The sequence below is a fragment of the Callithrix jacchus genome, chromosome 22 (assembly GCF_049354715.1).
Source record: "Callithrix jacchus isolate 240 chromosome 22, calJac240_pri, whole genome shotgun sequence".
In the NCBI taxonomy this organism is placed as follows: Eukaryota; Metazoa; Chordata; class Mammalia; order Primates; family Cebidae; genus Callithrix; species Callithrix jacchus.
This window is the reverse complement of record NC_133523.1, coordinates 21,105,403-21,118,048: the sequence shown is the minus strand read 5'-3', so window position 1 is coordinate 21,118,048 and position 12,646 is coordinate 21,105,403. Positions and strand designations below refer to the sequence as shown.

The 12,646-nt window shown below is 49.1% G+C and overlaps 1 protein-coding gene across 5 annotated transcripts in view; it reads right to left on the bottom strand.

The window, feature by feature from the left end:
- LOC108590173 (uncharacterized) overlaps positions 1-12,646 on the bottom strand; it is a 63,275-nt gene that overhangs the window by 38,831 nt on the left and 11,798 nt on the right. For 2 of the 5 annotated variants that reach the window (XR_013531348.1, XM_035285608.3), the window contains exons 2-3: positions 5,640-5,821; positions 3,863-3,915 (exon numbers count right to left, since the gene is read on the bottom strand). Coding sequence is in view for 2 of the 5 variants with exons in the window: in XM_054249770.2 (XP_054105745.2) it covers positions 452-548; positions 3,863-3,892 (127 nt within the window). In the remaining 3 variants the exon portion in view is untranslated. Of the gene's footprint in view, positions 1-451; positions 549-3,862; positions 4,066-5,639; positions 5,822-7,913; positions 8,239-12,646 lie in introns of those variants that run through there. The other 3 variants (XM_054249770.2, XM_054249768.2, XM_078362090.1) reach the window with 3 other exon arrangements.

The window sequence follows — 12,646 nt, the reverse complement described above, 5'->3', positions numbered from 1 at the left end:
CATGTTGGCCAAGATGGTCTCGATCTCGTGACCTCGTGATCCACCCGCCTCGATCTCCCACAGTGCTGGGATTACAGGTGTGAGCCTTCGCGCCCAGCTATGGGTGCATATTTCATAGTGTATATGTACCACATTTTTCTTTGTCCAGTCTATCATTTATGGAAGTTTACATTGAGTCCATGTGTTTGCTATGGTGGATGGTGCAGCAGTGAACATACATGTTCATGTGTATTTATAATAGAATAATTTATATTCCTTTGGGCATATAACCAGTAATAGGATTGCTCATCACACTGGGCCAGGCATGGTGGTTCACACCTGTAATCCCAGCACTTTGGGAGGCTGAGGTGGGCAGATCACTTGAAGTCAGAAATTTGAGACCAGCCTGGACAACATGGCAAAACCCAGTGTCTACTAAAAGTTCAAAAATTAGCCGCATGGTGGCACATACCTGTAATCTCAGCTACTTGGGAGGCTGAGGCAGGAGAACTGCTTGAACCCAAGGGGTGGAGGTTGCAGTGAGCTGAGATCGTGCCATTGCACTTCAGCTTGGGCAACAAGAGAGAAACTCTGTCTCAGAAAAATAATAATAATAACCACACTGTCTTCAACAATAGATGAACTAATTTACACTCCCACAAACAGTATAAGCATTTCTTTTTTTCACAACCTCACCAGCATCTGTTATTTCTTTAACTTGTTAAAAATCGCCTTCTGGCCAGGCTCAGAGGCTCAAGCCTGTAATCCCAGTACGTTGGGAGGCTGAGGCGGGCGGATCATGAGGTCCAGAGATCGAGACCATCCTGGCCAACATGGTGAAACCCCATCTCTACTGAAAATACAAAAATTAGCAGGGCGTGGTGGCGTACACCTGTAGTCCCAGCTACTCGAGAGGATGAGGCAGGAGAATTGCTTGAACCCGGGAGGCGGAGGTTGCAGTGAGCCGAGATTGTGCCACTGCACTCCTGCCTGGCGCCTGGTGACAGAGTGAGACTCTGTCTCAAAAAAAAAAAAAAATCACCTTTCTGACTGGCATGAGATGATATCTTATTTGCATTTCTTTAATAATCAGTGATGTTGAGCTTTTTGTTCATATGACTGTTGACCACACTAAAGTTTCCTTTCTTTTTTTTTTTTTCTTGAAATGGAGTTTTGCTCTTGTTACCCAGACTGGAGTGCAATGGCGCGATCTTGGGCTCACCGCAATGTCCGCCTCCTGGGTTCAGGCAATTCTCCTGCCTCAGCCTCCTGCGTAGCTGGGGTTACAGGCACGCGCCACCACGCACAGCTAATTTTTTGTATTTTTAGTAGAGATGGGGTTTCACCATGTTGACCAGGATGGTCTCGATTTCTTGACCTCGTGATCCACCCGCCTCGGCTTCCCAAAGTGCTGGGATTACAGGCGTGAGCCACCGCACCCGGCCAAAAGTTTTCTTTTAATACATGTCTGCTGATGTCCTTTCCCAACTCTGGTTTTTGCTTTTGTTTTAAGACTCAGTCTTGCTCTGTCACCCAGCTGGAGTGCAGTGGCATAATCCCAGGTCAAGCAATTCTCTTGTCTCAGCCTCCCCAGTAGCTGATATTACAGGTGTCTACCACCATGCCCAACTAATATATATTTATATATATATTTTTATGAGTTCTGCTCTTGTTGCCCAGGCTGGAGTGCAATGGTGTGATCTCCTCTCACCCCAACCGCCACCTCCTGGGTTCAAGAGATTCTCCTGCCTCAGCCTCCCAAGTAGCTGGGATTATAGGCATGTGCCCCCACACCCGGCTAATTCTATATTTTTAGTAGAGATGGGTTTCTCCATGTTGGTGAGGCTAGTCTCGAACTCCCGACCTCAGGTGATCCACCTTCATCAGCCTCCCAAAGTGCTGAGATTATAGGCGTGAGTCACTACACCTGACAATATTTTGGTTGGTTGGTTTGCTGTTTTTTTTTTTTTGAGTTGGAGTCTCACTCTGTCGCCCAGGCTGGAGTGCAGTAGTGTGATCTCGGCTCACTGCAACCTCTGCCTCCAGGGTTCAAGCAATTCTTCTGCCTCAGTCTCCCAAGGAGCTGGGACTATAGGAATGGGCCACCACGTCCGGCTAATTTGTATTTTTAGTACAGATGGGGTTTCACTCTGTTGGCCAGACTGGTTTTGAAATCCTAACCTTGTGATTGGCCCACCTCGGCCTCACAAAGTGCTAGTATTACAGGCGTGAGCGACAGTGCCCACGCCAATATTCTGTATTTTTAATAGAGATGGGGTTTTACCATGTTGGCTAGGCTAGTCTTGAACTCCTAACCTCAAGTGATCTACCCACCTTGACCTCACAAAGAGCTGGAATTACAAGCGTCAGCCACTGAGCCTGGCCCTATTCATCTACTTTTTTATGGAATTGTTGCCTGCCTGCCTGCCTCCCTCCTTCTCTCTCTTTTTTGGAGATGGATTCTCACTCTGTCCCACAGGCTGGAGTGCAGTGGTGAAATCTGGGCTCACTGCAACCTCTGCCTCCTGGGTTCAAGTGATTCTCTAGCATCAGCCTCCCCAGCAGCTCGGATTACAGGCGTGCACCACCACGACCAGCTAATTTTTGTATTTTTAACAGAGACGGTTTCACCATGTTGGCCAGGCTGGTCTCGAACTCCTGACCTCAAGTGATTTGCCACAGCACCAGCCAAGGGAGATTTTAATGCGCAAATCGCTGAATATGACATGGATATACTATTAAAAAGAATTATTGTCGGGGCGTGGTGGCTTAAGCCTGTAAACCCAGCACTTTGGGAAGCCGAGGCGGGTGGATCACGAGGTCAAGAGATCAAGACCATCCTGGTCAACATGGTGAAAACCCATCTCTACTAAAAATACAAAAAATTAGCTGGGCATGGTGGCGTCTGCCTGTAATCCCAGCTACTCAGGGGGCTGAGGCAGGAGAATTGCCTGAACCCAGGAGGGGGAGGTTGTGGTGAGCCGAGATTGCGCCATTGCACTCCAGCCTGGGTAACAAGAGCGAAACTCCGTCTCAAAAATAAATAAATAAATATAAATTTTAAAAAATAATTCTTTAGATATCTGTAGTTTTTATCTGTGTGTACTCATGGAGAGCAGGCATTCTGAATTATTGGCATTCAATGAATAGCAGCAAAATTTCACAGTAAAACTCACTACGATCATTAAAATAAAGTTTAATAAATATTAGAAGGACGATAGAATAATTTCTTTATGGCCGGGCGTGGTGGCTCATGCCTGTAATCCCAACACTTTGGGAGGCCAAGGTGGGGGTGATCACCTGAGGCCAGGAGTTCAAGACCAGCCTGGCCAATATAGTGAAACCCCGATTCTATTAAAAATACAAAAAATTCACCCGGAGCGGCGGCAAGTGTCTGTAATCCCAGATACTCAAGAGGCTGAGACACGAGAATCGCTTGAGCCCGGGAGACGGAGGTTGCAGTGAGCCGAGAGAGCACCACTGCACTCCAGCCTGGAGACGAGCGAGACTCCGTCTCACACTCACAAAAATAATTATCAGGAAAGGCTGAAGATCCTACGGGCTGCATCCCCTCCCACGCACACACCGAGTGGGAATTTTGCCCTGATGACCGCCTGAAATCCCTGAACAATGTCGGAAATACCCGGGGCTGCGGGTGCAGAGCTGCCCAGAGAGCTCCAGACAGGGCGCCCCGCAGGTACAGGCAGGACGCGGGGGTCCTGGCTGCGGGTCCAGCCGCCATCTTGCGGCCAGAGGGGCTTGGGGCGGAGCTGCGCCTGCGGGAACTCAGGTCGGCGACCTGGGAGCGGACTGTGGGGAGGCCGGTCCAGCCGGTTTCACAGCCCGCTCTCCCCTCTCGGGATACCCAGCCCCGCACACTCACTGTTTCGCAGCTTTCAGAGTCTCCTGGCATCTTAGCTGCGCGTCTCCCAGGACCTGCAGATCACAGGGGAACAGAGGATGTAACCAAGTCACAAGGTCTCCCAGGGTGGAGGACTCAGAGCCGCAGAGACGGATCCCAAGCTCTGGCGGGAGCAGAGACAAAGGCCCCGCCAAATGCCGGAAGCCACGCCCTCAGCTCCAACTGCGGGCCTGATTGGGAGGTTCCCGCGCCAGCGCCACTGACTGGATAAAGATCCGGGCCCACCTCCCACTCCCACCCTCCCCCCATCAACGCTTTTTAAAGTCAGGGAAACAGGCTCCCATAGGAAGGGCCACAGGCCCAGGGAATTACAGCTAATAAAGAAGTGAGCTGAGGCTTGAAATGCACTTGCTCTTTCCCTTACCTGGGTCTGCTTGTTTAATACATCCTAGTATCAACTTGAGGGTAAAAAGAAAGTTTGGACACCTTTTTGAAAACTTTTTAATCATTTTGATAATGCAGGAAAAACCTTCATCCCATCCTTGAGCCCCTCTCTCACCATGCTGTACCCCACTGCTGACCACATCGTGGGAGGCCATTAGGAATCGGGGGCAGCGGGGGCTGGGAATGGCTATGCATGAATTATGTTGACCAAAGTTGCTCATCTTAGGCTCCTCAAGCATCCTGTGTGAAGCGGCTATTCTCAGGATCGCACCACTGCACTCCAGCCTGAGTGACAGAGACGTCTCAAAAAATAATAAAAAAAGACAAATAGATAACTGAAAATTTTGTATGAAACAAAATGAGAAATCTAATGGAGAAGTAGGCCAAGCATGGTGGCTCACACTTGTAATAAAAAAAAAATTGAAGAAGTTGAGGTAGAACAGCCTCGGCCAGGAATTCAAGACCAACCTGGCTAACATAAAAAGACCCCATCACAGGTCCAAGTGTGGTGGCTCACGCCTGTAATCCCAGCACTTTGGGAGGCTGAAGAGGGCAGATCATCTGAGGTCGAGAGTTTGAGATCAGCCTGACCAATATGGAGAAACCTTTTCTCTACTAAAAACAAAAACCAAAAAACAAAAAATTAGCCAGGCATGGTGGCGCATGCCTAGCTACTCAGAAGACTGAGGAAGGAGAATTGCTTGAACCTGGGAGGCAGAGGTTGCCGAGAGCCGAGATTGCACTACAGCCCGGAAAACAGGAGAGAAACTCCATTTCAAAAATTAAAGAAAAAGAGATATGTCATAATAATGTGGGCAGTTCTCATGACATAAAGTTCTATCACCTGGGTGCTAAATCCAAGTATATGTCACAATACACGATGTATGCAGGGCTTAGGCAGAAGAGAAGAATCACAGCAGTTGAGTGGTGGGCCCAGCAACACATCACAGTCCCTGCTTGGCCAAAGCCCAACCCACAGAGGAGAGTCACATCACCTATGTACTGGGTTTAGCAATGTGTCACACTACACCTCGCGGGGAGGGCCGGTGAAATGTCACATCACCTAAATGATGGGCCCAAAAATAGGTCCAAATTCTCTCTGTGGGTAGGACTCAGGAAAAAAAAGAATCACGTGACCTGGGGGATGGGCTGAGCTGTACGTAGCAAACACCCCAATTGGCCCGGCCCAAGCATGGGAGAGAGTCACATCACCTAGTGCTGGGCTCAGCGATACCAACAATACTTTTTTGACAGGTCCCAGGCAGAAGAGGTGTGTTACCTCACCTAGGTGATTAATAGAAAGACAGCTCGTAATACCCCTATGGGCAGGATCCACGCAGGAGAGATGCATTACCTCTGTGTTAGACCCAGTGACATGTCTCCATACACAATGTAGGCAGGTCCTAGCTGGAGAGGAGAGTCACCTCATCTAGGTTCTTGACAGAGTGATACGTCACAATCCTTCTTTGGGTAGCGACCAAACTGTAGGGAAGAGTCACATCACCTAGATGCTGGGCTCAGCGATGTCACAATATCCTGAGAAAAGGGCCCAAACAAAAGAGTCACATCACCTAATGGAGGGTCTCAGACATATAACACAATGGCCCCTGTGGGTGGGGCTCAGGAAGAAGGTGGAGTCACACAACCTTGGGGCTGGGCCCAGCTACATGTCAAAATCACCCCAGTGGGCAGGGCCTGGACATAAGAGGAGAGACACATCATGTAGGTTCTGGGCCAAGCAATATGTCACACTCCCCACTGTGGACAGGTCCCAGGAAGAAGAGAGTCACATAATCTCAGTGACAGGCCCAGATATATGTCACAATGACTTCTGTGAGCAGGCAGAAGAATCACCCCCACATCACCTGTGTGCTAATTCAGCAATAAGTCATTTTCTCTTCTGTGGGCAAGGAATGGGCAGGAGAGAAGAGTCACATTACTTCTCTGTTGGGCCCAAAGTTATGTCACAATCTCTTTTTGGGCCACATCCAGGTAACAGAGGAGAGTCACATGAAATAGTGATATGACACAGTGTTCCCTGTAGAAGAGCCAAGGCTGGACAGAAGATTCACATCACCTGGCTACAAGAGCCAGTGATGTCACAATGTCCCCTGTGGGCAGTGCCAAGGCAGGAGAATAGTCACACCAACTCAGTGCTGGGTCCAGGGATATTTCACATTCTCTTCGGTGGGCTTGGCCAGTGCAGGAGCACCAAATCACTCTGGTACTAGGCAAAGTCAAATGTCACAATCACACCAGCAGGAATGTTCAGACATGAGATTATGCATCTGAACTGGAAACAATCAACACATCAAAAACATGACCAGAGCATGCACAGTGACTCACACCTGTAATCCCTGCACTTTGGGAGGCCACAGAGGATACCTGCAACCTAGGAGTTCCAAGACTATCCTGGGGCAACATGGAGAGACAACATCTCTAAAAGAAACAATGATTAAACTTAAAAAAGAAATATATATCCAGAGCCTGGAGAACATAGCAAGATCACATCTCTACTGAAAAGATGAAAGGCCAGAAAGACCGACAGACAGAGCCAGCCAGATAGACAGATAGAACCAGACATACAGAGATAGATGATAGATAAACAGTTAGATAGACGGACAGATAGATAGACAGCCAGGCAGGATGGCTCGTACCCGTAATCCCAGTATTTTGGGAGGTCTAGGCTTGTGGATTGCTTGAGCATAGGAGTTTGGGACCAGCCGGAGAAACATGGCAGAACCTCGTCTCTACAAAAAGGAGGTCCAAGCTGCAGTGAGTCGTGATCACACACCTGCACTTCAGCCTAAGTCACGAAGTGGGAAGACCTCATTCGAAAAAAAATGTGTACACATACATATACACATATGTATTATAAATATACACACACACACAAGAAACAACTTCAGTGTGCAGGAAAGAACATAAGAGAGAGAGCAAAACAACAAAGAACAAACAATTACTCAATGTACTGTGGAACAAACTCAAAGTGGGGCTAGGAAAAAACAAAACAAAACAGAAAGATCCCCAGTGCCGCCGCTACTTTGGAGGCCGAAATGGGATGACCTGGGTGAGCCCGGGAAGGTGGAGGGCCGTGAGCCGTCATGGCGCCCTCTCCTGGACCTAAGCGGTACTGCCGCCGGCGAGAGGCAGAGAGGCGTCTGGTCCACCTTAAACATTTTCAAGCCGGTGGCCAAGTCCTAGCCCCGGAGCTGATATCTGGTCGACCCGGCAGCTGGACAGAGAAGCCAGCCAGTGGTAAGGGCAGAGGCCCACCGGGCCACCCACAGGCCAGGTGTGACCGAGTGTGGCGCACGGGGCCTGAAGCCGTCTGCCGGGAGTTTAACTCCGCCAACCTTCCTTCCCACCGCTCCCCCACGCTGTCTGCTGGTCCACCCGGGAGGCAGAAAGACGGAGAAGGGCTCAAGGGGGCGACCCGCCCCTCCTTCCCACCGCGCAGTGGGCGAGGCCCAGGACCCGGACAGCCAGGCCTCACCCTCCGACAACCGCATCTCAGCCATCCCCAGGACACTACCCTAGCCCAGTCCCAGCCCGGGGGATGAGCCACCCAAAGGATGGGAAGAGGAAACCAGAGGGAGTGGACACCAAGCAGGGGCGCCCTCCGAACCTGTGGCAGCCTCGGAGCAGCCCATGGCCCCTTTGCGCTCGGAAAGCCCACAGACAGCTTTCCCGGCCCTCCAGCGATGGCACAGGATTGTCCCGACTCTTCATGGGGATTTGGGAAAAACATCGGCCGGAGCCTCAGACGGTCAGGACCCACGGGGGCCCACAGCTGGGCCTGGAGGCTGTGCCCGGCCCCCTGCACCATGCCTGGTGAATCCCGCGGGTGGGGTCTCTGCAGCTGCTGTGAGCTGGGGACCAGCCGGGCAGCCCCCAACTCTGCTCGTGCCAGGAGCGCGGTGACAGCCTCCCCTCCACAGCCCTGCACGTCTGAGCTCTGACTCACGAGAAACGCACCAGAGCTCCAGCACCATTGTGACAGTTCTGCTAAAGGCTGCAGGACTCCCGAGCTCTGTCCAGCTCACAGCAGGAACTGTCCCTCCCTCGGCAGCTGCCGCTGGAGCTCCGGAGGACAAGAGAACTCTAGAAAGAAGGGTGTGGTGGCTCACGCCTATAATCCCAGCATTTTGGGAGGCCGAGGCGAGTGGATCACGAGGTCAAGAGATCGAGACCATCCTGGTCAACATGGTAGAAACCCCGTCTCTACCAAAAATATAAAAATTAGCTGGGCATGGTAGCGCATGCCTGTAGTCCCAGCTACTTGGGAGGCTGAGGCAGGAGACTTGCTTGAACCCAGGAGACGGAGGTTGCGGTGAGCCGAGGTCGTGCCATTGCACTCCAGCCCGGGTAACAAGAGCGAAACTCCGTCTCAAAAAAAAAAAAAAAAAGAAGAAGAAAGAAAGAAATTAAGACTGTCGCCCCCGCAGGCCACAGGCTGCGCTGTTAGCCCAGGAGGCCTCTGGAGGAGGCCTGTACTGCAAGCCGGCCGCTAGGTGACGCCCAACGACCACCTACCCAATGGTCAATCTGGAAAGAATGGAAAAAATATAAATATGCACATACTGATCAAAGAACAATCATACCCAATCCGGGTGATTTTCTAGGCAACAAGGGAGGAAGCAACTTTGAGGTGGAGACGGTAGAGAAGACATAGTTGCCCCAGTCTGTGCACAGGTTTCCTTTTATCTCTAAGACCTTGGTTTAGTATATATAACTTTCTGTATAACAAAATGACTTCTTATAAACGTTATGTTTTCCTATTTCTTTCTTTACTTTTGGAGATTGAGGGTTTTTTGTTTTTTTTTTAATGGAGTCTGATTTTGTCACCCAGGATGGAGTGCAATGGCGTGATCTCAGCTCACTGCAACCTCCACCTGCCAAGTCCAAGCGATTTTCCTGTCTTAGCCTACCGAGTAGCTAGGATTACAGGCATGTGCCACCATGCCCAGCTAACTTTTGTATTACTTTTAGAAGAGGCGTGGTTTCACTATGTTGGCCAGGCTGGTCTTGAACTCCTGACCTTGTGATCTGTCCGCTCGGCCTCCCAAAGTGCTGAAATTACAGGAGTGAGCCAACATGCCCAGCCTGAGACTGAGTCTTGCTTTGTTGCCCAGGCTGGAATGCAGTGGCATGATCCTGGCTCACAGCAACCTCCACCTCCTGGGTTCAAGTGATTCTTGTGTGCCATTGTGCCCAGCTCTATTGTTTTATTTTTCACCTGCATGGTCCTATGATAAACCAGGGGACTTGTAGCCTCAGAGTTCATGAGGACAGAAGCTGACAACCTAAATGTCTATTTAGAATGAATATAAACAAACCAAACTCTCTCCCAAAAAAATTGCAGCCAGGCATAGTGAATCACACCTGTAATTCCGGTATTTTAGAAAGCCAAGACAGTGAATTGCTTGAGCCCAGGAGTTCAAAACCAGCCTGGGCAAGATGGTGAAACCTCATCTCAATCAAAAATACAAAAATGAGCCAGTTTCATAACCTGATTTCAAAATACATAAATAAATAGATTAAAATTTAAAAATAAAATTTAAGGCCAAGCATGGTGGCTCACACCCATAATCCCAGCACTTTGGAAGGCCAGAGTGGGCAGATCACCGAGGTAGGGAGTTTGAGACCAGCCTAACCGACATGGAGAAACTTTCTCTCTACTAAAAATACAAAAATTAGCCAGGCGTAGCGGTGCATGCCTGTACTCCAAGCTACTCAGGAGGCTGAGTCAGGAGAATCACTTGAACCAGGGAGGTGGAGGTTGTGGTGAGCCGAGATCACACCATTGCGCTCCAGCCTAAACACTAGAGCAAGACTCTGTCTCAAAAAAATGAATAAAATTAAATTAAAAATAAAATTTAAATTTTAAAATGCTGTATTTTGCTAATTTAGCTTCCTACCCTGAGAGGGGCATAAAATATCTGTTGCTTGCTTGTTTGTTTGTGACAGGGTCTTACTCTGTCGCCCCGCATGGAATGCAGCCTCAAACTCCCCAGGCTTAGATGACTCTCCCACTGCAGCCTCCCACGTAGCTGAAATCACAGCCAGAACACCCAGTTAATTTTCATATTTTCAGTAAAGAAAGATTCTCCACATGTTTCCTAGTCTGGTCTGAAACTTCTGGGCTCAAGTGATTTTCCCATGTTGGCCTCTCAAAGTGTAGGGATTACAGGCGTGAGCCACCACACCTGGCCTTAATACATCTGACCTCACTACATTCTGGCACTGAAGCCTCACATCAAAATGTTAGAAAGACATCAAGTTAACCAAACATCACAACTAAAAGAATTAGAAAACCAAGAACACAGCTAAGGCAGGAGAATCACTTGAACCTGGGGGGCGGAGGTTGCAGGGAGCCTAGACTGTGCCATGGCACTCCAGCCTGGGCGACAGAGCAACACTCCCTCCCAAAAACAAACACACAAAAAAGAATCAGGAAAACATGAGTATCACCAAAGAAAACCCAGCTAGGTGCTGAGCCCTGTGATACGTCACAATCCCTTCTGTGAGCAGGGGCCAGGCAGGAGAAGAGAGCCACATTACCTGTGTGATGGATGCAGAAATACGTCACAATGTCTTCTGTAGGCAGGACATAGGCAGCACAGTTACATCACCTGGGTGTTAGACCCAGAAAAGGTCACAATGGCTCACAAGGGCAGGGCACAGGCAGGAGAGTCACATAACCTATGTGTGGGGCCCAGCAATATGACACAATGTCCCTGTGGAATAGCCAAGGCTGGAGAGAAGATTCATATCACTTGGGTATAAGACGTAGTGATGTCACAATGTCCCTTGTGGGCTGTGGCAAGGCAGTAAAATAGTCACGTCACCTTAGTGCTGAGTCCAAGGATATGTCACAATCCCTTCTGTGGGCTGGGCCAGTGCAGGAGCACCAAATCACTCTGGTGAAAGTCATATGTTACAATCACACCAGTGGGAATGTTCAGATAGGAGATTATGCACCTGATTTGGAAAGAATCAACACATCAAAAATATGGCCAGTGTGGGGGTCTGGCACATCTGCCGGGGGGCTTCTGACCAGCGGAGAGCCTCAGCCCCACTCAAGTGTTCTCAACCTGGAAGAGGGAGTGCGCAGAAGAAAAGACAGATAGACAGTGGGGTCTGGAGGACTGCCAGGCAATGCCGGAACAGTGAGTTTATTTGTGCACACCACAGGTTATATACCTTTCAGTGCTTGAGGAGTGACATACATTCCATTGTATCTTAAAATCAAGAATAAGAATCACAAAAAAGGGGTACAGAAAGTATGACTCATAATCAAAGGGTGTACAGCAAAGGGACAATAAAGTTTGCAAAAAAGGGGGTCATAAATCTAAACGTGTTTATTTAATATCAGTCAAGCAAGCAGGTAAGATCATTAACAAGGTACAGCTGGAACTTTCCAAATGTCATTCTAACCTTGCCTATTCATATAGGATCATATGCAAACAATATGATTGAGTTAGCAGAGGTAAACAAAGTCATACAGTTATTGTGCAGAGAAGGAACTAGGAGGCATACAATGTCTAACCACACAATGTCTCATTAGACCACAAAGCCTGAGCTCAGCCATCCTGTTGCAAATGTCAGAGGCAAAGATTGATGTTTATAAAATCAGTGCAACCAGACTTCCTCTTTTTCCCTTAGCTCAACAGCCTCCAGGACAGGAGAAATGTGTATGGGCTCAAGCTCAAGATGGCAAGGGTCCTGTCAAGGATCCCTTGCAGGAGCGATCCCCACAGATCAGACCATGTACAGTGGCTCAAACCTGTAATCCCAACACTGTGGGAGGCCACGTAGGATACCTGAAACCCAGGAGTCCAAACACTATCCTGGGGGCAACATGAAGAGATGATATCTTTATTAAAAAATAATAATTAAACTTAAAAAAAGAAATACATAAGCCGGACATGGTGGCTCACACCTGTAATCACAGCACTTTGGGAGGCTGAGGCGGTGCATCATGAGGTCAGGGGTTCAAGACCAGCCTGCCTGACCAACATGGTGAAACCCTGTCTCTACCTAAAAATACAAAAATTAGCCAGCATGGTGGTGTGCACCTGTAATCACAGCTACCTGGGAGGCTAAGGCAGGAGAATTGCTTGAACCTGGGAGGCAGAGGTTGCCATGAGCCGAGAGCACACCATTGAACTCCAGCCTGCGCGACAGAGTGAGACTCTGTCTCAAAAAAAATCAAAAAACAAAAAACAAAAAGCAGGGGGACGATCCAAGATGGCCGATCGCTAACATCTCAGGATTGTAGCTCTCAGTGAAAGCGCAGAGAACTAGAGGACGCCACACTTTCAGACAAATTCTGGTCGCTCAGGGAGCAGAAGATTC